A 26,973-nucleotide genomic window follows, 5' to 3' on the forward strand; every position below is an offset into this window, starting at 1 on the left:
TGGCTGGAATAAACACATATAAAATAAATGTTCTCCTTAATGGATCATAGACCTCTGGGATGTGGTAAAAGTGAAAAAAAATATTTATCTCAACAAAAGCATTTTTTTTAATAGACTATGTTTTTTAACTTAAAGTTGTTCAAAAGTCAATCATGGTATTTCCTGCCCTTGTTTTCTTGGTCATTTCTATTGTAAAGATATCTTATTCTCATAATAATTTAGATTGTAACCTAGAGTATTCTTATTTTTTAAATTAAATGGAAATACTATTTAATAAAAATCAACTGATGGACTCAGTCTTACAGTGTAAAAACAGACTCATTATAAGGACTGCTTTTTTTATTCCATGAATTTCCTATGCTATATTTCCAGTATATACTCCCTGGAAGATAAATATGGCTTGTGGTAATACTAGTTGAATGTCTACAAACTGGTTATCAAATCACTGTTTCAGTACTAAGGTTTATCTCCCTTTTATTCTCCCAAGAGTTCAATAAATATCTTACTATGGAAGGTTAATGTAATCTGATATGGCTATCTTAAGTACTTGAGAGAAGGTTAAGTATTTTCAGGTAATCATTCAAAAACAGTAGACCATGATAACATACCTGAGTGGGTTAGTCAGATCATTTTGGTTCTCTCTTGCTTATGGCCATCAGTAGAAATACTATGGGTATACTCAAAACTACCATAGAGCAGAAAGCTAAACTTGATAGAACAAGGGTATTTTGTTTTGGCGTTTTCTGTATTCATATATTACTTTGATTTGCAAGCTATGTATTCCCCTACCTTCTCAGTAAAGAACCAAGTCCTTTTCCTTTTTCGTAGTCTGTCTAGCTGCGTTATGATTGGTTAGTTTAACCAGAAGTTGTAATGGGATTATTTTGTTTAAAAACCTAATTTTAAATTGCATTTTCTGTGTTGTATTTGAAAAAAAAATACAGAAGTGTTCTGCTTTACTTAAAAATACTTTACCAATTTGTGACAGGACTCATGAATGAATTTTAAAAGCCTCATCGTTTTTCTTTCTCTTTTATGCAGAAAAGAAAAAAGCAGGACTGTTTGAACAAATCACTAAAACTCATGGAACAATTATTGGCATTACGTCAGGGATTGTCTTGGTCCTTCTCATTATTTCTATTTTAGTACAAGTGAAACAGCCTCGAAAAAAGGTCATGGCTTGCAAAACTGCCTTTAATAAAACTGGATTCCAAGAAGTGTTTGATCCTCCTCATTATGAACTGTTTTCACTGAGAGACAAGGAGATGTCTGCGGACCTGGCCGACCTGTCGGAGGAACTGGACAGCTACCAGAAGGCGCGGTGCTCCTCCACGGCATCGCGGTGCATCCACGACCATCACTGTGGATCGCAGGCACCCAGCATCAAACAAAGCAGGACCAACCTCAGTTCCATGGAACTTCCCTTCCGAAATGACTTTGCACAACCGCAGCCAATGAAAACATTTAATAGCACCTTCAAAAAGAGTAGCTACACTTTCAAGCAGGCACATGAGTGCCCTGAACAGGCCCTAGAAGACAGAGTAATGGAAGAGATTCCCTGTGAAATTTATGTCAGAGGGCGGGAAGATTCTGCACAAGCATCCATATCCATCGATTTTTAATCTTCTACTGAAGGTGACATTAATTATTAAGTATGTACGTATGTAGCCTACAGAGCACCCATACTGTGTTCAGCAGCCAACCCTTTTCTCCTGTCAGAGCCAGGAAGATCTTCATTTCCCATTAACCTAATGTAATGGTGAAGTTTTTATTATCTCAGGCAGTCTATATATGTTAACCCAACCTGGGAACTTATTCCATTCAGTAAAAAAAAAATAAGCCTCTATTGCTCAGTGTCCTACAAACAAAGCACCAGTTACATAGCATTTGGAGAGATGAGGGGTGGTGGTGCGCCAGGCTCAGCTGCCTGCGGGTCTTAGCAGCAGGAAGACCGCTCCTGATTGATACAGCTCTGTCAATGTTTTGATCCCACAATAAGTTTAAAAGTAAGATTTTTCTTCACATTCCTTTTATTTTTTTCTTTTCTCTAAATTTAATTTCTTTTATAAGCCAGTAATTTTACCCTTTCAGTTTCTTATATAAGTGGTTCATGTATCACACGTATTTCAATATAGGCATTTGTTCTAGAATTTGTCAAAATATAACTAGTTACTGTGATAAGTGCCAATTAAGACACAGAGTTGTGTTTTGTCCATCTGTTTCTTCTTGACTACTTTCTATACTGCTGCCTTTTAATTACTGGATCCTTAGTCTTTATTTTCTGTGATATGATTTAGCACCTTTAAATAAGTCATATTTTGTCTTAGTTATATTATACGAAAAAGTTTCATAATCCTGGGATGTGTGCACCATTGCCAGTTATACCTAAAAACTTGACAAAGATTAAAATTTTTAGAAATGCTTTGAAATTTCCCAAGTTTTATCATATTCAGTGATAGCCCATTCATTCCTGTGAGCAAAAAGTCATTTAATGCATTTTGCGGGAGGCCTATCATTATATTTATTTCCAGCGTTTCTCATTACTAGATCTGTGTTTTTTATTATTTTTATAAAAAGATTATTTCACTCCCTTTGTATTGGTTTATCTTGTAGGATATGGTAACCAAGGTTGTATGAGAGTTAAAGGAAAATGCCTAAGAAACTGTATAAGCCTTTAGGTTGCTTCTTACTTGGGACAATACGTTTTTCTAGTTCTTACCAAGAATAACAATTTCCACTTTTTTTTAAACTGCACTTTTGACCTTATTTTTTTTTAATGGTATATAAACAATAATTTATAAACATGATATAAAAACTCATTGTGTTTTTTTAGACTTTTGATATTATTTGATACTGTACAAACTTTATTAAATCAAGATTAAAGAGCTACATGACAGATTTCTTTCAGTGTTTGCATTAGCGACTTTGTATACAAATATGCTGTGATGGAACTGTACACTATAATTTATTGCAAAGACCTTGGTAATATGTACATAAGCGTTTGTTTCCTCTTGTAATTGCATTTAGTTTATGATAAATTTTTCACTGTGTGATATTTATTGTTCTAAATCACTATACAAATCTGATATTAAAATATACATTGTTACATGATTCTTCAATCATGTTATTTATGGCACTGAGATTTTCGATCTTAAGATATGTATGGAAAGGAATCCATTTATTGAATTATAACTAAAAGATAAATTCTCATTTTTGATATTTTTTGTAGTTAAATTCTCAATGAAATGAGAAATTAAAGTTTCACTGGATTTCATTGATTTTTTAAAAATATCACATCTGCATGTTTTCTCAGATTAATGAAAACTGTGACCTTAAACATGATACATATATAATACTCCTTCAAAATGCTTATTATATCACATTTTTTTAAAAAGTATATACTATCCAGAAGATAGGAAAGCCTACAAATAGTATTGTCTTGATTTAAGTTTTTTTAAAGTCAGCATAATTTCCTGTTTTAAAAATATAACTTGGGAAGGTAAAAAGACTTAACGAATGTAGTATTCAATGAACTAATGAACCAGAGCCAGATTAGGTAGCTAAACTCTTTCAGTAGCTGAAAAGGCATTTTAGTAGGTAACACACCAGACAGTATTTAGTAAATCCTTAATAAAATAATAACTGTGATCTCATTCTTAATGAAAGGAAAATTATCATATTTTCTATGTAAAATTATATCCATTAAAAAAACTATTAAATCGTTTTTAACATCTATAGTAGAAAATAATACAATATGCTTAACTAGTCACTTGTAACTGTATTTTTTTTTTTTTTTTTTTTTTTTTTTTTGTGGTACGCGGGCCTCTCACTCTTGTGTCCCCTCCCACTGCGGAGCATAGGCTCCAGACACGCAGGCCCAGCGGCCACGGCTCACGGGCCCAGCCGTTCCGCGGCATGCGGGATCCTCCCGGACTGGGGCACGAACCCTCGTCCCCTGCATCGGCAGGTGGACCCTCAACCACTGAGCCACCAGGGAAGCCCCTGTATCTTTATTTTTGAAATTTGTATCTTGCTGTCTCTTAAAAGGGTATGAAGAGGCCTACAAAATACAAAGCCTTTAAAGAAGACATTTAACATTTAAAAAGCACAGAAGTACATGATTTCAGGCAACTCAGCAAAGCTTGGACAAAAAATTTGATTCTAAATTTTCTTGCTGCTGAAACAAATGAAATCTTTGTTTTTCATGGTAGAAAACTCAAACTTATCTGCAAGAGGCTAGTTTTCTCTTAAACTAAAGAAAGGAGGGTCTTCATATTGAACGACATTTCCTCATAATTTAAAGAAAATGCAAAATACAGAGAGAGGCCATAATGGTAAATCTTAACACAGTGAAGGCACATCTCAGTGTGGTCTAGGAACTAAAGAACCTGACGATCAATAGCTAAGCTAGCCTGAGACTGGCTTATTATTTTATTTTATTTTGAATTTTATTTTATTTTTTTATATAGCAGGTTCTTATCAGTTATCTATGTTATGCACATCAGTGTATACATGTCAATCCCAATCTCCCAGTTCATCACACCACCACCACCACCCCCTCCACTTTCCCCCTTTGGTGTCCATATGTTCTCTACATCTGTGAGACTGGCCTATTATTATTATTCTTTGAACTATGGGTGGGTATTAGATCTCATTTATTTCTTAGTTAAACATTTGGCAGTATATGATATGAAGAGAAGAGAATGAAACTAATAAATTTTAGGCATTATTACCAGAATAATGCTAATTGCTGTATATGTAGTCTTTCATCTTTGAGGTCAATGAGAAAACTTTGCAAATTGTTTACTAATGTGAAAGCCATACATTTTAGTAATTTAAGAAGAAATTTAGCCATCTTATGGAAGTTATTACACCCTTCACAGAGAATATAATACCCAGTGTTAAACATAGAAGAAAAAAGGCAAATCTGGAGGAGAGAATATCTTCAATTCAGAAGCAGCATTAGGTGTACTTGTACAGCACTGTCATTTGTGACACCATTGATCCCAAATTTAACACAAGGTATCAATCCCCAAGTGCCCTCAAATTTCAGGAAACCTACTAATCCCAACATCTGAAGTATGTAGGAATAAAGTATAATGTACCTTTTGTGAGGGGAGATGTTCACCCCAAAGGTTTAACAAAAAGCAAAGGATTTTCCGCATTTCAAATCACAAAAGAGATCAAAAACACTCCTTTTATTTTGTCAACTGATGAACAGGATAGGAAAAGCCTAGTTGTGGCTACAGGAATAATTCTCAATCAGAGAAGAGTATGCTCTCTTACAAAATGGTGTCTGCTGTATTCATGATCAGAAGGAACCTTGAGATTTTGTTTTTTTTAAGATCCAAGAAAGATTATCTGCTCCAACTTTATTAATGAGAAGACTGAAGCACAGAGAAGAGAAGGCAGCGCCACATCTCAGAGCTAGTCCAGCGTCCTTTCCTTGCTTTCTGCTCTCTCCCTGCTTTAGCTGGCTATATGTTTTAAAAGCCACTCTAAACAGCAGCCCAGATGTTTCATGTAAGGTTGTCAATTACTCTGATTTAAAATGTAATTTATTATACAACAATTTCTTTCAAAGCATTATATTTTACTTTTTTTTTTCCTGATGTAACACTTTGTTATTCTACAATTTTGTTGCCATGATTTCTTGGCACCTGCAAATTCTACAAGACAATTACTGTGAATTCTTAATAAACAATGTTTGTTAACAATTTATATCCTTGACACTGGACAGAAAGAGCTTTCAGTGTTTTGCTTTCATGATCTGTTTTAAATCTAAAGGAAAAAACATACTCTAGAAATTAAAACACTTGTGTATGCTGTATCTCTTGCGTTTGGAGAATGATTTGAGTTCTGAGCTAAATAATATGACAGGTTGACCTCGGATATCTTTTTTTTAGCTTTCTGCAAAATCAGTTGTCCATGTTTTATATACCTCTACTAATAGCAAACTCATAATTCTGAATTTGCTTTTTTTTAAGCAACTCTTCCATATATTTCTGTGATTGGTTTAATGACTACAAAAGCCCAGGAAGATAATAACTGGGGTGCATGTTTAGTATGTACTGTCTTTAGTATATTCTTTTGAAGCAATGATTTTTCTTTTAGAGGTGAACTTCCAGACCATATAAGACTTCTCATATGCTTAATGCTTAATTTGATACATCACAGTAAAGAATTTGACCCTTGAACTGGGAATAAAACTTATGTTTTGATTTCCTTGCTTGCCTCAATTTCCAAAGTCTCTAGACGTCGCAATCCTCAGGCTATTAAACTATTTTAAGTTTTCAAATAAATCTTCAAGTGAGGAACTTAAAAAAAAAAAAAGAACAAGATGGTCTTAGGTTGCCTGCAGGATCCAGGCTGCTGCCTCTGGTCACTGAAGTGGCCCTGAGATCTTCCACAGAGTGGGCTGTCAGAACACGTTGTCCTTTTGAGGTACACAGCCAAGCTTAGTCAGGGTGGGTGAGTAGACCTCATGAAAGGTGTACCCTGAGGAGAAAGCAAAGGAAGCCAAAAACTCTTGAGTCTTTCAGTCACACAGATCAAGGAGCAAGAGGAGAAGAAAAGAAAGGTAGCTACCACTGGTCTGGCTCCACAAATAGTTACAGAGCAATTTTACTTTTTGTGTTATTTAGGATCAAGAAATAGCTTTTATCTAAAAGTGGTCTCACCCTCCAAGTTTTGTCATACTCTGTAACATCTGGTGCTAGCAGGCCACTGGAGCTGGTACCTTCTTTATTGAAACATTTTGAGTACCTGCTGATTGCTAGAAGGAATTTCCATCAAAAATCTAGGTTTTGAACATGCTTTTCAAATCTTGTTCTAATCTTCCATTGATGACATTGTCTAGGATTTGTATTAAGCTTTGTATTAAGTGGTGTTTCAGAGAAGCAATCACAAATTTTGAACCCAAAAATAGTCATGTGAATCGTAGGGGAGTTTTCTCTACCTTTGAGTAACTCTATCAGTCTGTTACATGTAACGCCTCAGAAGACAATTTAGCTCTGAAAATGTGCACAAGTAACTTGCTGCAACTGACTCAAATATGTGACCTCTGCCTTTCACATTCATAGTCTGAAGGTAACCTTACTTTCTCAGTCATTAGTTTTTAATATAAAAAAGAAATAAAGCTTTAAATAAGTGGTAGGAGTCTTCCAAGATGGCTCCCAGCAATTCCTACCTCCCAGTATTCACAATGTTCTATCATCTCCTGGCCTTGAATGTGAGCTGGACCTAGTGACCTGCTTCTAATGAACAGAATACGGCAAAAAGGACACGCCTCTCCTGAGATTAGGTGACAGAAAGACTCTGTCTTCTATCTTGCTCACTATTACTCTTGTGCTTTCCTGCTCTGATGGAAGCCAGTTGCCATGTTCTGAGATGCCCTATGGAGAGGCCTATGTGACAAGAAACCAGGGTTTCCAGGCAACAGCACAGAGGCCCCCAGTACAACCACCTGCAAAGCACTGAATCCTGCCAGCAACACGTGACTGGGTCTGGAAGAGGTTCCTCCCACTACTGGAGCCTTGAGATGACCACAGACAGCACCTTGATTATAGCTTGTGAGGGACCTTGAGCCACACCCAGATTACTGACTCAGAAGCCCAAGATAGTATATGTTGTATTAAGCTGCTAAACTTAGGGGTAATTTGTTATGCAGCCATAGATAATACGAAGCTAGAAAAGACAATGGCATGTCCCGATTTCACTCCTGGTGGAATCTAACATGATGTTTTATGTTTGCAGAACTAACAGTGCAGTGGGCACATCGTGAACCTGGCAGCATGGAATGAGGAGAGCTAATCTTCCCCTTACATGAGTACCTGTCAGCTATTTTAGCCTCCCCAGCCACAAATAAAAACGCTTAACTAAATCCATTCTCTCTCGAGTATGGCAAAAGATACTGAAATTTGATTCTGCATTTGAAATGTAAATAAGATTACAATTAAATCCTAACTCTCGAATAGTGCCCCTTTTAAATCACTTATCAAGTCTCCTTTGAGTAAGATAAAATTATCTTAAAATGAATAAAGGATAAAATTCTATTCAAATTCTATATAGTATTCCCATAATTCAGTCAAAATCTTTCATATTTCCAATCACACTAGCACTCAGTTTCCTAGACTGCAGAGCTAGTTATACCTCTATCATTACTCCACTTAAAAAGGTGATTCTTGGGAAAACTGATTAAGAAAGCAATGGAGCACACCCCCACCCACAAAAAAAAGAAGGTTGAAGGGACTGCACTGAGAAATACAAATCTTTCATGTCCAGAGCCACTCTACCCCAAAATGAGAAATGTAGCCAAAACATTTAAATACAGAGATTTTTCTGTTGTGATGAAAAATAATAGATTTCCTGGAAGAGAATGCTCTTTTTTCCTTTTTTTTTTTTTTTTTTTTTTTTTTTTTCCGTACGCTGGCCTCTCACTGTTGTGGCCTCTCCCGTTGTGAAGCACAGGCTCCGGACGCGCAGGCTCAGTGGCCATGGCTCACAGGCCCAGCCGCTCCACAGCACGTGGGATCCTTCCGGACCGGGGCACGAACCCGTGTCCCCTGCATCGGCAGGCAGACTGTCAACCACTACACCACCTGGGAAGCCCCATCCTGCCATTTTTAATTGCTAGATGGCAGGCAGTGACTATACTGCTTGAAGCTTTACGTTGTTTTCCTGCGGGATTGGGAGAAGTGCCTGCCTTTCCACTAGGAGCCTTGTGGATATCTTCTCTGTCATTTAAAATAAGCATACCCACACATGCACTGTCCAAAAACTGTCCTCTCGTGCTATCACTACCTTCTTTCATGAGGATCCAGTGTTTTGTTTTGTTTTCCCATTACCCACAAATGCTCACACATTTTTTAAAGAAATTCTACAACACCAAACCAGGTTCTCTGAAGAAACTCCCAAAGTTTGTGAAAATGAGGGACCTTCCCTGACCGGTGCAGGTTAGTGCTAGGCTGAGAGGTGTACAGAAAAACTGTCTTTATCAAAAGCTATGTCTTAAAGGATGTGCCAGGGAATGCTTCTGTTTTAAGCTGACACTTTCACCTCTCCACCCTAGAAGTTTTTAGCTCACTGTTTAGCTCGTTTCTCTTCCCCTCATCAGATAGGCAAAGAAAGTGATTGCCCACTTTTTAATTGTAGGTTTACATAAACGCACAATTCTAGAGCATTGATTTTTGGGGCCGTAATCTACACTTTAACGCACTGAGCTGCATTTGGTGGCATGCCAGATGTGTAAAGTTGGAATTTAATGACATTTCAGTAGCAGCCCCAGAATTCAGTACAGTACCACTGTCGAATACTAATGTGCCAGTAGCAAGAAAACAAGAACAGAAACAGCTTCTTTCTCAGGTACCTTTTTTGCCTTTCTTGGAGATGGGGAAACTGAAAGCAATGAACAATTTGGGGGAAACTTCAATCTCATAAAGAAACTCCAGTCAAAAGCAACCCATGGGGCTTCCCTGGTGGCGCAGTGGTTGAGAGCCCGCCTGCGGATTCAGGGGACGCGGGTTCGTGCCCCGGTCCGGGAAGATCCCACATGCCGTGGAGCGGCTGGACCCATGAGCCATGGCCGCTGGGCCTGCGCGTCCGGAGCCTGTGCTCCGCAAGGGGAGAGGCCACAACAGTGTGAGGCCTGCGTACCGCAAAAAAAAAAAAAAGTAACCCATGGTAGTTGCTATGTTCGGGGAACTTTATTAACGAACCAAAGGTAAGTTCATTTTTAATACTTTACAATGTTAATTATACTGCCTATATATGAAGTTTGTGTTTTTCCTGAAGATGTTTTCAAGCACTTTTACTTTCTGAAAATAATTATGGACATCAGAAGTATTGTGAATGGCATCACCATGTGATAACATCATTTCTGCTTCTCATGACTTACAAAATGGAGTTCCATTTCCTTTTAATTAGAGGGGAGAGTGAGAAAATCTAATTTTGAAGAAATGAATTTTCTTATCCTAAAGAATGGGATTTCTCGAACTCAGCACTGTTAACATTTTGGGTCACATGATACTTCATTACAGGGAAACCACTTTGTGTATTGTAGGATGTTTAGCAGTGTCCCTGACCTATACTCCAGTAGCACTGCCCCCATTTGTGACAACCAAAGGTGTCTCCAGATATGGCCAAATGTCCTCTGGAGGGAGGGGTCAGAATCAGCCCACGTGAGAACCACTGCTATAACGAGATTAAAGGGTTTCCAAAAAAAAAAAACAACCAAAAGCTGTTGAATTCTATTTTAAAGAAATATTTCAGCTACTCAGCCATAAAAAAGAATGAAATTTTGCCATTTGCAATGACATGGATGGATCTGGAAGGTATTATGATTAGTGAAATAAGTCATACAGAGAAAGACAAATACTCTGTGTTATCACTTATATGTGGAATCTAAAAAATAAAGCTACTGAATAGGGACTTCCCTAGTGGCACAGTGGTTAGGAATCCGCCTGCCAATGCAGGGGACATGGGCTTGATCCCTGGTCTGGGAATATCCCACATGCCGCAGAACAACTAAGCCCATGCTCCACAACTACTGAGCCCATGCGCCATGACTACTGAAGCCTGCACACCTGGAGCTCATGCTCCGCAACAAGAGAAGCCACCACAATGAGAAGCCTGTGCACCCCAACGAAGAGTAACCCCAGCTCGCCACAATTAGAGAAAGTCCATGTACAGCAGTGAAGACCCAACGCAGCCAAAAATAAATAAATAAATAAAAACTACTGAATATAACAAAACAGAAACAGACCCACAGATATAGAGATCAAACTAGTGGTTACCTGTGGGAAGAGGGATGAGGGAGAGGCATAATAGGGGTAGGGGATTAAGAGGTACAAACTACTATGTATAAAATAAATAAGCTACAAGAATATATTGTACAGTATAGGGAATATAGCCAATATTTTATAATAACTTTAAATGGAATATAATCTATAAAAATTTTGGATCACTATGTTGTACACATGAAACTAATATAATATTGTAAATCCACTGTGCTTCAATTCTAAATAAAGAGGGACTTCCCTGGTTGCACAGTGGTGAAGACTCTGCACTCCCAAAGCAGGGGGCGCAGGTTCGATCCCTGGTCAGGGAACTAGATCCCACATACATGCTGCAACTAAGGAGCCCTCCTGCCACAACTAAGGAGCCTGGCTGCTGCAACTAAGTAAATGAAGTTGATTTTTGTGTATTAACTTTATACACAAACATTCTAAACTCACTTATTCTAGTGGCATTTTATAGATTCCTCTAGATTTTTTTTTTTTTTTTTTTTGCAGTACGCGGGCCTCTCAGCACTATGGCCTCTCCCATTGTGGAGCACAGGCTCCGGACGCGCAGACTCAGCAGCCATGGCTCACGGGCCCAGCCGCTCTGCAGCATGTGGGATCCTCCGGGACTGGGGCACGGACCCGCGTCCCCTGCATCGGCAGGCGGACCCTCAACAACTGCGCCACCAGGGAAGCCCTAGATTTTTTATATATGCAAACATAACATCTGTGAATAAAAGCAGTTTTACATTATGTATGCATTTTATTTCTTTTTCTTGCCTTGTTACACTGGCTAGGACCATCAGTATGATGTTAAATAGAAATGGTGAGAGTGGATATCCTTTTATTGTTTTTTTTGTTGTTATTTTATTGTTTTTCATCTCAGGGGAGAAAGCATTTAGTCTTTCACCATTTAGTATTATTTAGGTACACATTTTTCTTTTTTTTTTTTTTTTTTTTTTAATTAATTAATTTATTTATTTATTTTTGGCTGTGTTGGGTCTTTGTTTCTGTACGAGGGCTCTCTCTAGTTGCGGCAAGCAGCGGCCACTCTTCATCGCGGTGCGCAGGCCTCTCACTGTCGCAGCCTCTCTTGTTGCGGAGCACAGGCTCCAGACGCACAGGCTCAGTAGTTGTGGCTCACGGGCGCAGTTGCTCCGTGGCATGTGGGATCTTCCCAGACCAGGGCTCGAACCCGTGTCCCCTGCATTGGCAGGCAGATTCTCAACCACTGCGCCACCAGGGAAGCCCTAGGTACACATTTTTCATAGATGCTTTTTATCAAGTTGAGGAAATTCCCTGTTATACCTAGTTTGCTAAGAGATTTTATTTTATATAGGTGTTGAATTTTATCAAGTACTCTCTCAGCATCTGTTGAGGTAATCATATGGCTTTCCTCTTTTATATATGATAAATGACATTGATTGATTTTTCAAATGTTAAATCAACCTTGCATCCCTGGGATAAATTTACTTGGTTGCAATGTATTACACTTTGTATATACTGCTAGATTTAATTTCTAATACTTGCTAAGAATCTTTTGCATCTACACTTATGAGGAACATTTGTTTGTAAGCCTCATGATATGAGTTGGGAGGTAATTTACTTTCTCCTGCATTTTCTAATTCTGCATAGAATTGGTATTTCATCCTTAAATGTTTGATAGAATTCACCAGTGGAGCCATCTAAGCCTGATATCTTATTTGTCTGAAGATTTTTAATGGGAAATTTATTTTTTTTAATTGAGATAAGGCTGTTTGGTTTTTTGTTTCTTCTTGAGTCCTTTCTGGAATGCAAGGAATTTGGGCACTTCATTTAGGTTGTTGAATATTTTTTAAATTTAATTAATTAATTAATTTTTTTATTTTTGGCTGCATTGGGTCTTCGTGGCTGTGCACAGGCTTTCTCTAGTTGCGGTGAGTGGGGGCTACTCTTCGTTGTGGTGCACAGGCTTCTCATTGTGGTGGCTTCTCTTGTTGCTGAACACGGGCTCTAGGCACATGGGCTCAGTAGTTGTGGCACACGGGCTTAGTTGCTCCGTGGCATGTGGGATCTTCCTGGACCAGGGATCGAACCCATGTCCCCTGCGTTGGCAGGTGGATTCTTAACCACTGCACCACCAGGGAAGCCCTAGGTTGTTGATTCTATTGGCATAATATTTTCTTATTATTCTTTAAATATCTGTAGAATCTGCTGTGATGTCTTTGCCTTCATTCTTGATAATAGTAATCTGCATCTTTTCTCCTTTTTTAAAAATCAGTCCAGCTAAAATTTACAACTTTACTGATCTTTACCAAGGCCCAGCCTTTGGTTTATTTGATTTTCTCTATTATTTGTCCATTTAAATTTTTTTTTTGATTTCTACTTCTGTCATTTTTTTCTTCTTTCTACTTAATTTGGGTTTATTGTTCTTTATAGCTTCTTAAGGTAGAAGATTTATCATTGACTTTAGACTTTTCTGTTATTAGCAATGTTTCTATTACTGATTTCTAATTTAATTCTTTTGTGGTTAAAAAACACATCCTATATGATCTCTGTCATTTTAATTTATTAAAACTCATTTTATGACCCAGCATATGGTCTCTCTTGGTAAACATTTCATGTGATATTTAAAAGAATATATGTTCTGAAGTTGTGTGTAGTATTTTAAATCTTAAAAACAATCAGAAAAAGAGGCAGATTTTATACATATATGTGTAATGTTCTAAACAAATATCATTAAATGGTTATAATCTTCATTACATTATTTAAGTCTTCTACATATCTGTTGCTTTTCAGTCAATTATTAAAACAAGTGTTTTGAAATCTCAAACTATAACTTTAGACTTACCTATTTCTCCATTTACTTCTGTCGGTTTTTGCGTCATGTAGTTTGAAGTTCTGTTGTAAACATACTCATTTAAGATTGTCTTCTTGTTGAATCATTATAAAACTACCCAGTTTGTGCCTAACAGCATAACCATGATAGACCTCTACATTGTAACCCTGACAATGTAGACCATTTACATTTAATATAATTATTTTTGTGGTTAGGTTTTAATTTACCATCTTGCTAGTTTCCTCTGTGGCCCATCTGTCCCATATGCTCTTTATTACTTTTCTCTTTTCCTGACTTTTCTGTATTAGGCTTTTTTCCCCCATCATTCCATTTTTATCTTGACTTAATGGCTTATTAACTATTACAACTTTGCTTCTTTTTTAAGTGGTTTGCTCTAAGGTTTTCAATATACATCCTTAACTTATACAGTCTATCTTCATATAATTTTATTTCACTTCAGATGTAATGTCAGAACCTTACACCAGTAGGTTTCATCTTGTCTACTATTATTGTTATACATTTTTTAAATTCTGAGCTCCTTGAAGGAAGCAGCTATGTCCTATATATCTTATTTATTTATTTATTTATCTATCTATCTATCTATTTATTTATTTATTTATTTATGGCTGTGTTGGGTCTTCGTTTCTGTGCGAGGGTTTTCTCCAGTTGCGGCGAGCGGGGGCCACTCTTCATTGTGGTGCGCGGGCCTCTCACTATCGCAGCCTCTCTTGTTGCAGAGCACAGGCTCCAGATGCGCAGGCTCAGTAGTTGTGGCTCACGGACCCAGCTGCTCCACGGCATGTGGGATCTTCCCAGACCAGGGCTCGAACCCGTGTCCCCTGCATTGGCAGGCAGACTCTCAACCACTGCGCCACCAGGGAAGCCCTATTGTTATACATTTTAACTCTACTTAGGCCATAAAGCCCACAATACATTGTTATCACTTTCAGTTTAAGAAATCAATTATTATTATTATTTTTGTTGTTGTTTTTTGCGGTACGCAGACCTCTCACTGTTGTGGCCTCTCCGGTTGCGGAGCACAGGCTCCGGACACACAGGCTCAGCAGTCATGGCTCACAGGCCCAGCCTCTCTGTGGCATGTGGGATCTTCCCGGACCGGGGCACAAACCCATGTCCCCTGCATCGGCAGGCGGACTCTCAACCACTGCGCCACCAGGGAAGCCCTCAATTATCTTTTAAAAATTTTTTCAGTGAATGGAAATCTCTTATATTTACCCACATATTTACTATTTCCTGAACTCTTTCTTCCTTTTTAAAGATCCAAATGTCTGTTTGATATCATTTTCCTTCTGCCTGAAGAATTTTCTGTGCCATTTGTACTACAAGTCTTAGGCATTTGTTTGTCTAAAAAAAGTATTTTTGGAAAACATGTTTGCTGGCTGTGTAATAATTCTAAGTTGACAGATTTTCCTTGTCTTTTAGCATTTTAAAGATGGATTATTATTGTCTTCTGGCTTGCATTGTTTCTGACAGGAAGTCTGTGGTCATTCATTGTTTCTGTTATATAATGAGCCTCTTTTTCTGACTGCTTTTAAGATTTTTCTCTTTTTCACTTTATCATTGCATTCTGGTGGGGTCCACCACCTCTGCTGACCCCATGGAGCTCCAGAGTGGTCCAGCAGAGCATCAGTTGGAAGTCTTGGTTACTTATCTGTTTAAATATGACTAATGACTCATCTGTAGTAAAGTTGTCACAGTATCATTTACATTTGCAAATGCCAACAAATCAAGCCAAAAGTCTGTGTGGGCACCTGTACATTATTGTTTATTTATGTGAATATTAAAAAAATCTTCTGCCCAATGTTAAAGAAACAGAGTCGGACAATTGTTAAAACAGTAAACACACATTTTATTCAGGGACTATTGCAATAGAGGAAAAGAGACTTCAGTGTAGAACTGGGCTCAACTCCAAATACAGCATGGAATAGTGGAGATTTATAACCAAGGAGCAGGTTGTGGTTCAGTAGATGAAAAATTACTAAAAGGAAACACCAAGGGTAAGGGGAAGTCCTATTCAACAGACTTAAACAGTATTCTTGGTGAAGGGAGGGCAAGGTGATCAGACATTGCCTGGGGAATGGTGGGGATGTGAGGAATTTGATCAGAGATTGAGGGTGGTCAGATATCAAGGATGGAGGAATTCTCTCTAAACTAGCTGATAGTGATTCTTGCTATAACTGGGTGATGCAGGCCCAAAAAGGACAGATGCCAAGCTCAGGGCCTAGAGATCTTAGAGGAGACTGAGTAAAGTTTAGTCAAGGAAGGAGCCTCTGTCACCAACAAGAGCAGATACACATCTCCTCAAGTGCACACAGAACTTTCTCCAGGATAGACCATGTGCTAGGCCACAAAACAATTCTTAACAAATTTAAGAAGATTGAAATCATACAAACAATCTTTTCCAACTGCAATAGGATGAAACTAAAAATCAATAGCTGAAGGAAACCTGGAAATCCACAGAAATAGGCAAATTAAATAATACACTGTTAAACAACCAATGGGTCAAAGAAGAAATCACAGGAGAAATTATAAAATATCTTGAGACAAATGAAAATGAGAATATAACCTACCAAATCTTATAGGATGCAGCAGAAGTGGTGCTAAGAGGGAAGTATATAGCCATAAAAGCTTACATTAAAAAAGATCCCAAATCAACTATCTAACTTTATACCTCAAGGAGCTAGAAAAAGAAGAACAAACTAAACCCAAAGGTAGCAGAAAGAAGTTAATAATGAAGATTAGAGCAAAGGTAAATGAAATAGTAGTGAAAAAATCCTTTTTTATTTCTTCTTATGAATTTTGTGAAACTAAAAACCTCAAATTGGTCACCCCTCTCTCAGTCTTTCTATCGTAGAAAGTACACACCACAAAGTATATTCCTTCCAGTTTATTTCCTCAACTTGATGATGAAATGCTAGACATGCCCCAGCATCTTTAACCTGCCCTTGAGCCCCTTATTCCTTGTTTTTTCTATGATGTTCTTAAAGGAAATCTCAGCATACACTGTCCTTGTCCCCAAGTACTATACTGAGAACTCAAAGAAATAAAAGGGCACATGTAAGAAACAACAAATGCTGGATTTACTGGCACTGAAAGGAATTAAGCCAGAAGACCTCCTGAAGTGCTCTGGGCACTTTCCAGAAGGAGGAGAGGGACAACCTGATGAGAAGGTGGGCAGACTTCCCAAACAAAGGGAAGACTCAGATTGCAGGGGCACTCCTGAAGCTGGCAATAAACTGGGAGCCTGTTGTGTGTCTGAGTAACCGTGAGCAGCTCTCTTCTTGCACCCCACCAGGCAGAGAGGACCGCATGGGCCTCCCTGGAAGGTTTCACCCATCCGGGCACGCTTTTTAAAAAAATTATATGATGATGAAGGGAGTAGAGTGTGGGTGCCACATTATTAATCCTGATTGCTCAGAATATGCCTGTATACTTTCATACACATCCGGAGTCCAGGACTGCACAACATCACACCTTTTCATAGTGCTGAGCTGGAGATGAAAGGGAATAGAACAAGTGCCAAAGAAACCAGAAGAGATTTCTTTATTTCTTCAAATAACTCTGAAGCCTTGAGAGACTCAAATTCTGCTTGATGGAGTGAATGCTGCAGATCACATCAGCAATCAGTAAGACCAAATATATCTCCAGAGAGCTTTGAATAGGAATCAATGAGCCCTAACCCCAAAAGATTGGGGTTCCCATGATCTTGGTCAGTATGATGGGAATGCTACCCACTTGGGGAGAATGTGCCTTCTCATCAGAGTCAGAGTGGACAAAGTTACAAATGATCACACAACCACCTTCCCACCTTTACCAACAAAGCGTTTGTATTAGTCAGGACTCTGACTTGGAAACAACGACAGCCTAATACAATTCAGTTAAGTGAAAAATGGAAATTTATGTGGCTCACATAGATGGGAAGAATACTGGGAAAACTCACATAATACAGAAGTTCTGCAGGAACCAGGGCTTCAGAGGCTGCAACTTGGGACCTGACAATTCCAGGTTCATCTCTGCACACATCTGCTTCTCAGTGTTGAACTCATTCTCTCTCCCTGCAAGCAGGCTTCTTGCACATGGCAAGTACATGCTTCATTCTCCAAGCATCTTTGTTCCAAAGATCAAAAATATTCAAGGAAGAAATCACATGAGCTGATTACCGTACCACTTCCTGAGGCCAGTGGGTCGGCATATTATGATGGGCTTGGCCTGGGTCACTTGCCTCCCCCTTGGCTTTGATGGACAGCCCCATTTAAATCACCCAGAGTAGGAGAAGTCTTTCCCAAAGGAAAAGGGGGTGAGGGTGCTATTACTGGGAGAGGAGAGCAGACAGAGCTGAGTGGCTGTGGTCCAACATGACACTCTATCTGCTCTTACGTGCGTTTTGTCTTTTATCCTCCCCCCACTTCCCACCCAAATTGCTCAATATAACGTCCTGGATGTTTGATATACTTTTTAGGGCATGCAGTGGGTAAAAAAATTATTCCCAAGATAAATGGATGGTATCCCAGAAGCCCAGAATTGAGATGAGAAGTTGCCTAAGGAATTCAGGGGAAGAGTTGGGACGGACAGATGGCAGCATGGAAAGGGCATAAGATATTAACAAATTTTAATATTTATTGAGCACTTACTAAGATTTATTAAGTACTTACTCTGTTATAAACTTTGCTCGGCCTTTTCTTCACAACACCTCTATTTTACAGGTGGTATAACTGAAGCTTAGAGAGGTTAATCAACATTCAAAAGTCACACAGCTCCTAACTGGCCATGCAAGAGTTCCAGAGCCCATTCTCTCGATCAATTTTCCGTATTGCCTCCCCAGGTGAACTAGATGTCAAAAGACGGGGGTTTAAACTATAAACGGGTGGGTTATTGAGGTGAGTGCTTTTTACTTTCATACATTTTCTAGATTTCTTTTCATGAATGTATATTACTTCTATAATTAAAAACAAAAATACCTTGTACAGAAAACAGAGAAACCTGGGCTATAGTTGTGAATCTGCTCTTAACTCACTCCCCACCCCTAACAACCTTTCTTTTCCCCCCACTCTGGGCCTCTGAGTTCTCTATCATATCTATGGCTGCTGACAGCTCAGATTTCCTGAGATCCTTGTCTGGTCTCCCCTCCCAGGCAAGCAAGGGGACCATTTTCTGGAACTAAGTTAGGTGAGAAGCCTGGACCCATGGATGCAAAATGCCAAACAAAGAGGAACCAGGTCAGGGTGGCCCAGGAAACCAAAAAGTTCCAGGCATAGACTCCAAGGCACGGGGAAAGGATAACCAGCTGGTGTGAAGGAAGGGTTGACAGGGACCAGGTGAGACAGCCCAGCCGGTGCAGGAGAGGCTCCCACTCAGCCAAGCTGAGGCTGAGAGTGCAAACATCCGTGGACACTGCCTTCCCTCTATCTGCACCTTTTCCTCTGGGGAACCACCCTTTGCCCACTGCATGCAGTCTCGATGGGACCTGTCCCTCCTGAGCAGAGTGTTAGAAGGACTGAGGACAGATGAAGCACATGCTTCCTCGTGGGGACACCTCACTGTTTCTGATGTTACACCCCCAGAGCTGTGCTGATTCCCATCTGCCCCAAAGATTGCTTCTTCCACTTTTCCTTCAGTTAAATGTTTGCTTAAGTTCACCAAAGTCAGTTTCTCTCGCTTGTAACCAGAGAACCCTAATAGATACAACTCTCTTTCTCTGTTTGGATGACCTGTTGAGCTGCAGGACCTGGATGGCATCCAGGTGAACTGTCTTGCACTTTGGGTCGTGGGAGCTCTTGCTGCTCCGTGCAAACACCCTCCCAGCCAGACCCAACCCAGTGCCCAGGATCCCATAACCCCAGCCCCAGGGGCCCATCCTCATTACATTCCCTTGAATGTGAAACAGACACATTCAGGCCTATCATCCAGGATGTCCCAAGCCAGTTGGAGAGGTGAGTGTGGCCCCTGTGGAACAAGAGAAGCTTCCTGGGGGCTGATAGTCTCGTGCTTTACTTGGTGGTGCCTCAAGGTGTTAGAGAACGGTCAGATGAGTTGTCAAAGAAAGCTTCATCCAGCACCTAGCAAACAAGAAGTGGGTGGTAAATGTTTGTTGATTGATGACTGTTCCCAGAGCTGGGCCACAAAAATAGAACGTATCTTGACTATGCCAGGCTTCACCCGAGCCGGCCAGCCCTCAAGGAGCACTGGGTCAAAGAAAGGGGTGAGATGCCCAGACTGAGAAGGTGGAACTCGAGGGACCACCCTGGCACGTGAACTCTGCTTAGACGTTCATCCACCTCCCTCTCTTCCCCTGACATGGTTTTAACTTCCATTAGCCAATTTGTCTCCTATTTCTTTCCGCCCCTCTCCCCTCAGGGCCCAGTCTTTTCTCTTTATGTGGATGCTGATCCTGCATCCTCCTGGCTCCCTAGAAGAGACACCCAGCCCTAGGCTCTCCCCGAGTCCTTCCCTTAAGTGTGGTGCCACCTCCATGCTCACCTGAGCCCTCCAGGAGAGGCTTGGGCCACAAGGAGGGGGGTTCTGAGGAAGTCTTAAGTCTTCCACGGGAAGCATTTAAATGTCATCTTCCCTGTAAACTTGTACTGCTGAGAAAACTTGTTCAGACCAAAAGCAATGTGACGAGAAGGAAGAAGGTATTTTTTTTTAAAGGTTACAAAAATATCAGAACTGATATTTGCACAATGACACTCAAGAGGAATGGAAACTTCAATTTGAGATGTAACTCAGAGTAATACTCATAAGTTTCCCCCATGGCAACACAGCGCTGGAAAATGAAAATAGCATGTGGCTGGTGGTCAGAGACAGACTCTGGCTGCCCTGAACCAGCAACCAGGCCAGCACATCCACAAGTAGGCCAGCCCCATCTGGTACCCAATGGTCATCTCCCATCAAATGATCTAATTTCTCAAGCCAATATCATTTCAGCCTGAGGCTGAAACAGCCAATGGAGGAAGGGACACTATTGAGATTTTAATCTCACTTGCTGGGGGTGGCGTGTGGAGGAGTTAGCCCCCTTCTCCAGGCCACTGCCCTCCTGGACCAGGGGGAGGCCCACCTTTACCTCTACCATAGGCCTTTATGCATTTTTTTAATAATCTTTTATTACAGAAGCAAAACATGTGAGTTTTAGAAAATGAAAAAATCTTGACAAGCAAAAATGAAAAGAACACATTTCCAACCACTCAGAGATTACCACTCTAGCTCCTTAGTATATAGCCTTCCAGATTTTTTCCATGTACAAATTTGTACATGTATTGTTGTTACCAAAATGAAGTCATATTGCACATTGATTTTTTTCTCTCAACTTTTATTTTGAAAAATTTTAAACCTATAGTAACTTGAAGAACTAGTATAATGAGCATCCATAAACATTTTCCCTAGAATCATAAGTTGGTACCATTTTGTCACATTTGTTTTGTCTCTGTCTCCCTCTGTCCCCAAATACATAAATTTCTATATATCTCTATCCAGATATAGATATGTATATATCTCTATCCAGATATCTATATAGATAAGTATTGCAATATAGATATATAAATACATGTTAGGCATGTGGAATAAGTTGCACATAGCACGGCCCTTCCCCCCTAAATTCCTTAGCATTTCTCCTAAGAACAAGGACAGTAACCTATACCACCACCATACAACCACCACACTCAAAAAATTTAATGCTGATACAATGCTATTAATTAATATACAGCCCATAGTTCCCTAATACTGACCTTTATAGTTAGTGTTGCAGGTTGTGTTCTTTGGAAGTCAACATATATCAACATGGAGTTTGGGGTGCAAGATGCTTATCAGGCATCTACGCCTGTAAAAGGGAGCAGGTGGAAGCAGGATTGGGCAGAGGAAGAAGTTGAACCACACAGGCCTGGCAAAGTCTTGGTCTACCCAGTGGGGAAGCTCTGGAAGGAGAATTGCCCATCAGAGTATCATGTACGAAGCCAACATGGCTCCACAGCCGCTCCTGGGTCAGTCACTCCACGGGGCTGCCCTGGGAAGGGCCCTGGGAAGGGCCTGACCTGGGGTGAGGCAGCTCTCTCGATGGAGCAGATCTGAAGGCACTGGCTGCGGGCCACTCTCTATGGTTGGGCAGCATGAGGGGTTAGGCTTAGGCTTAGGGTTAGGGGGTCTGCGAGGCACGCCTCCTGATCATCCGAAGATGGACTTGTAGTGCCCTTCAAATTCTGGATCCAATCAGGGGTCACTTGTTGCACTAAGTTGTCGTGTCTCTTGTGTCCTTCAAATGGTAACATTTCCCCTGCTTTTTATTTTGTCCTTTAGGATATTAACACTTTGAATGACCCAGTCAGTTGTTTTGTGGAATGTCCTTCAATTTGGATTTGTCTGATACAGAGTTTCCCAACCTCCTTTGTTCAGTCAATAGTCTCCCTTCCATTTTAATAAATTTCATGTTGTGTAATACCCAAACAACAATCAAAATTTCCCAACTGATCAGCCACTTCATCCAATCAGTGTCCAATCCTGGACCACAAATTGCATCTGGTAGTTACGTTCCTTAGGTCTCTTTCCATCTAACACAGTATCCTTGTCATGTGAGTAAACCTGGTGGAGGGACCAGACCACTTGTCTTGCAGACCCTGGGCTCTGAGCTCTCTGACCGCTTTCGTGTGGATGCTCTGCTTGATGACTTCCAGGTAATCATGTTGGGCTATAATTCATCATAGGTGGTTATGTATACTTTGTGGAATGCATATTAGCTGATCAATAGGCACTCTGAGCCTTGAGACATGGGTCCCTCATCGAGTTGCCAACGCTCACTCTCCCCTCTCCTGTTTTCACAGCCCCCAGTCCTTCTTCAGGTATTTATAGAAGTGGATGTGCTCTGTCACACCTGTGCTCTCAGCAGGGAGCATCACAGCGGGAATGAGGGAGGAGGGCAGCAAGACCAGCACTGGGGGCAGAGCCTGTGTTCCCACCCTGTGTCCTCACCTTTCTGTGTGACTTCAGGTAATGCCCCTTGACCTCTCCTCTTACCGAACACACAAATACAACACTCCTTGCCCTGCCCAGATTAAGCCAGCTCTCAGAGAAGTTCACACAACCAGTCTGCTTCTGCCACCCCAGCCCACCCGCCCTCCCTTCAGTGACAGGCAGGCCTGAGCTCAAAGGCTCAGCTGATGTGGCTCAGGAGGGCAGCCAGGTCTCTCAGGCACCACTTCAGACCCAGCACAGAGGCTGAGGTGGAGTGAGGGTACAGGAAGGGCCCACCTCTGCCTTGTGCCTGGCCCAGAAGGAGTCACCAAGAGCTCCCCACTCCCAGTCCTGGGACCCCAGTCAGCAAAGACGCACACACGCACACATGCATGCATGCACGCATGCATGCAAGCACACACACACGCACACACACGCATGCAAGTATACACACCAGCCCCTGCCAAAATCACTTCTCAGCAGCTGCAATACAATTAGGGCAGTCTTCTGGGAATTAGGCACTCCTTGAAAAAGAAAATAGCTATAAATGATTGAGAGCCATTTTCCTGATAAGAACTCATCAGGAGGCAGAGGTGTCAGTTAATTAAAAGAATAAAGTGGAGCCTTCTCTGAGCTCAAGACAAACCCAGTGTGGCACCAACAGTGAGATTCCCAGAGCCCTTTGCAGGCACTTACTTTCTGGAAGGAAGGGAGAGCTGTGCTCCCATGGCCGGGGTTAGGGAGGGGAGAGAATGAAAGACAGACAGAGGGACAGAAAGACAGAGACAGAGATAAAACCATGCAACTCAGATTGGGACTTGAGCCCACGGTCTTTTAACTGAGATCACACACCTGGTTTCAGGACTATGAAGCTCAGGTTCTTGATGTCTCATCGCAGAAAGAATTCAGTGAGAGACAAAGTGATAGGTAAGAAGTGGATTTATTTAGAGAGAAACACAGAGTGTGGGCCATCTCAGAAGGTGAGAAAGGCACCAGGGCATGGGGTTGTCAATTTTTATTGGGGTGGGTAATTTCACAGGCTAATGAGTGGGAGGAGTATTCCAGCTATTTTGGGAAGGGGTGGGGATTTCCAGGAATTGGGCCACCGCCCACTTTTTGATCCTTATGGTGGGCCTGGGAACTGTCATGGCGCCTGTGGGTGTGTCATTTAGCTTGCTGATGTAAGCATATACTGAGGATCAAGGTCTAGTAGAAGTTGTCCGCCATCTTGGACCCATTTGGTTCTAATCAGTTTATGCCATGTCCTCGGGCTATGTCATTCTTTCAAAAGTTGTGCCCTGCCCCCTTCCCCCCTGTTTCAACACCACATGATCCCAGGACTTCACGTTGCCTAAGGAGGGCAGTCTGAGACAGGGACATCAAGGAGGGCTGTGGGGCTCCCAAAAGGAAGACCAGCCAAAAGCCCCCACGTCCCAGGATGCCATAGCTGTGGCCTCACCTGTCTCTCAGCAGCATGGCCCGAGTCTCCCCCACCAGGCCCAGCGGCTGTCTGCATCCCTGCAAGCAAGCAATATGCCTGCTGTGCACGGGGAGGGAGTAGGGAAAGACCTCATCAGTCACAAGTGTGTTCCGCATTCCCTCCCAACTGCAGGAAGGCAGGGACCACATGCTATTCATTTCTACACCAAGTGGGGCAGGGGGGTGCACTGTGGGTGAAGTAGTGTGCCCCTAAAGACCTGAAAGCAAGGAGGAAGGTCACTTTCTGAGACTTAAACTATGAAATTAGCTCAGAGCAAAGCAGAACTATGCATTGTCACCCTAGAGAGATAGATGGACCCTCAGTCCACAAGACCAACCATAGCCTGGTTACAAGTACTAATAACCTGTCTAAAGACAGACTGTCTGTGTCACAGGGGTTGGCCAGCTCTGAAAGCATAGGAAAGGGGAATCACCGACAGACCAGGCCCTCCTGAGCAGTGTCCAAGGGAAATGGTGGCCCCATTTCAGTTGATCAAAGAAAGAAATGCCTTTTGGAGGAAGACAGGGCCACATTAGGAATGGAAGTTGCCTCAGACCACCATTTCCCAATGCACAAATCATCGCTGTGTGCCCACCATTGTTAACGCAAGTTCGTGTGCTTGAAGCATAGTGAGGCCAAACCAAAATGTCGGAGTTTGGAGCAGAGAAAGGTTAATTGCAAGGCCATGCAAGGAGACGAGGTGGCTCATGCCCTAAAATGCCCTGAGCTCCTCGAAGCGTTTCGGCAAAGCATTTTAAAAAGCCAGGTGAGGGAGGGGGGTCGCAGGTATGTGATCAGCTCATGCACAGTTCTCTGATTGGCTGATGGTGAGGTAACAGGGCGGTGTCACAGTGATTAACATTTCCAGACCTTAGGCTCCAGAGACCTGGGATTATGTGCTCATGGTCATCAAGTAGTTAACATCTTGCATTTGGTGGGGGGTTTTCACATCTGCAAAACAGCTCAGGAAATGCACATCAAATACTATTATCTAGGTACTTCAGAGAGGAGCCAAAGCAGAGGATATGGGGGAAGGCTTGTCCCAGGAAGGCACCATAGGGTCCTGCTTGGTTACACCAAGACCCCTTCTGATAACCAGGCTTGCCACATGACTGGCCAGCAGGAGGGAAGGCACTGGTCAGGCCACACAAACCTCTGCCCAGCAGTTAGAATTCTCACTGGCAATTCATCAATGGACGTATGATTCTGCCTCAGTCTTCCATGTCTTTGGAGGTGTGGGTTGCCTTCCCTGAGTCCCGTGGGCTTGAAGATACTGACCAGGTGCAGACTAAGAACTGCCTTACGGATTCAGCCTCTCCCCCAGTATCTGCATGCACTTTCTCTACCCAAAGTGGGTACTTGGTTTTAGATGGATGAGGTGTGACCGAGTCCAAGCTCACTCACTCTGCTCGCCACTCAACAGGCCAGTAAATCGGGAGACGAGGTGTTGAGACAAGAAATAGCGACTTTATTCGTAAAGCCAGGTGTTGGAGAAGATGTCCTAGCGTACCATCTTATCGGAGTCTTGATGCTAGTTTATTTTATAGAGCAGAGAGGGTGAGGAGGTGAGGAAGTAAACTAAAAAGGCCATAAGTCCTGCAAAACATCTCCTGGTTTGGCCAGCCTTGGGGAGGGATGTGTTAATTTCTTTTTTCTTGCAGCCGTTCACAGTTGGGCAGGTTCAGAATGCTTCCCTGTGAGCTGAACAAAGGCACTTTAACATTTAGGCAGAGAGGCAGGGTTCCCCAAGGGAGGCCATTATATATGCCCATAGCTATAGACAACATCCTTTTAGTGATTATAGTAACACAAAGTAATGGAGAGCTAAGGTTAAAGTAAAAGAAACAGATCCAACATGGAGTCAGATTTTGTTCTTCCCTGTTACAGAGGGACAGATTGACACACAGGTAACAGGAGAGTTACTGCAAGATTAACCCTAATCTCCTGGCCTTGAGAGCTGAGCCTTGCTCACCATGATGGACATCTCTTTGGCTGTATATTTATTCTTTCCTCTCCCAGCCATGCCTGGCCCAAGCTCCCGCTAACCATTTGATCTGGAGTCCAGCAGCAGGGATGGGGCCAGTGAGCTTCATGCAGTGGAGGAGGGGCTACTGTCCTCCTCACTGGGGGACCCTTCCTCACCCCTGCCAGCTCTAGAAAGTAGGAGGGGGTGAGATGCATTACCCGTTCCTCAAGACAGTGCCACATTCCATGGACAGCCATCTTCTGGGGCCATCTGTGGCTTGTGACACAGGAGATGGGAGTGTTTTAGAGTTTGTTTGTTTTAGTAAACAGCATAAAAAGTCTCCACCGAGCTCTGGACATTGGCTGGGCAGTCAGGGTGGGCAAACAGCTGAGAAGTGTTTCCTCCCCAGGGCAGTGCTCAGTGTGTACCTGACAGCACCTCCCCCAGAGCGAACCAGGCACCCCCAGGACCAGAGGGCAGAGGATGAAACTTCTCAAACCACGTTCACCTTCATGCTTAGCATGATGTTCTGACCCTCCCCACTGCCCCTTCATTGTTCCTGGGCTGCTCCAGGGGTGGAAGGAACTGAGCTTTTGGAGTTCAGAGACCATGGTTCCAGTCCAGCCAGGGCTGGATAACTGGTAGATGGAGTTCTGCTGCCAGCTGTGTGCCTACAGGACTGAGTTCACCCAGAGGTGTTGATACAGAGCAGGGCCCTGTGAGACTCCTGGGCACAAAAGCCTTTCTGTGTCTCCCATTTCTTGATTACAGGAAATAGGCTTCATTCAGCCTCCAGGACCTTCCCTGGGCTCCAATGAGCAGGTTCAAACAGTTGTTAATCAGGGAAGGGAGGGGCTGTCAAAGGAAACAATAGTGCAGCCTTGGGGCAGGGTCCTGGTTCCGCCTCAAGGGATACACTTAACAATATCTTTGAGCTGTTTTGAAGATACTGAAACCTCTACCAGGTGGG

At 41.8% G+C, this 26,973-nt stretch overlaps 2 protein-coding genes across 3 annotated transcripts in view; both read left to right on the plus strand.

Annotated features, from left to right (window-relative positions):
- NETO2 (neuropilin and tolloid like 2) overlaps positions 1-1,622 on the plus strand; it is a gene marked incomplete at both ends in the record, with an annotated part of 73,171 nt that extends 71,549 nt beyond the window's left edge. For both annotated transcript variants that reach the window (XM_082606758.1, XM_082606759.1), the window contains one exon: positions 1,042-1,622. In XM_082606758.1, coding sequence (XP_082462884.1) covers positions 1,042-1,622 — 581 coding nt within the window. The remainder of the gene's footprint in view (positions 1-1,041) is intronic.
- A 19,771-nt stretch (positions 1,623-21,393) lies between these two features.
- The window catches only part of DNAJA2 (DnaJ heat shock protein family (Hsp40) member A2), a gene marked incomplete at its 5' end in the record, with an annotated part of 71,576 nt that continues 65,996 nt past the window's right edge, over positions 21,394-26,973 (plus strand). Inside the window, 3 exons of the mRNA XM_082606649.1 lie at positions 21,394-21,558; positions 22,221-22,280; positions 24,663-24,803. Of these exons, the coding sequence (XP_082462775.1) occupies positions 21,394-21,558; positions 22,221-22,280; positions 24,663-24,803 (366 nt within the window). The remainder of the gene's footprint in view (positions 21,559-22,220; positions 22,281-24,662; positions 24,804-26,973) is intronic.

The sequence above is a fragment of the Mesoplodon mirus genome, assembly GCF_964341445.2.
Source record: "Mesoplodon mirus genome assembly, chromosome: 19".
NCBI classification, from domain to species: Eukaryota; Metazoa; Chordata; class Mammalia; order Artiodactyla; family Ziphiidae; genus Mesoplodon; species Mesoplodon mirus.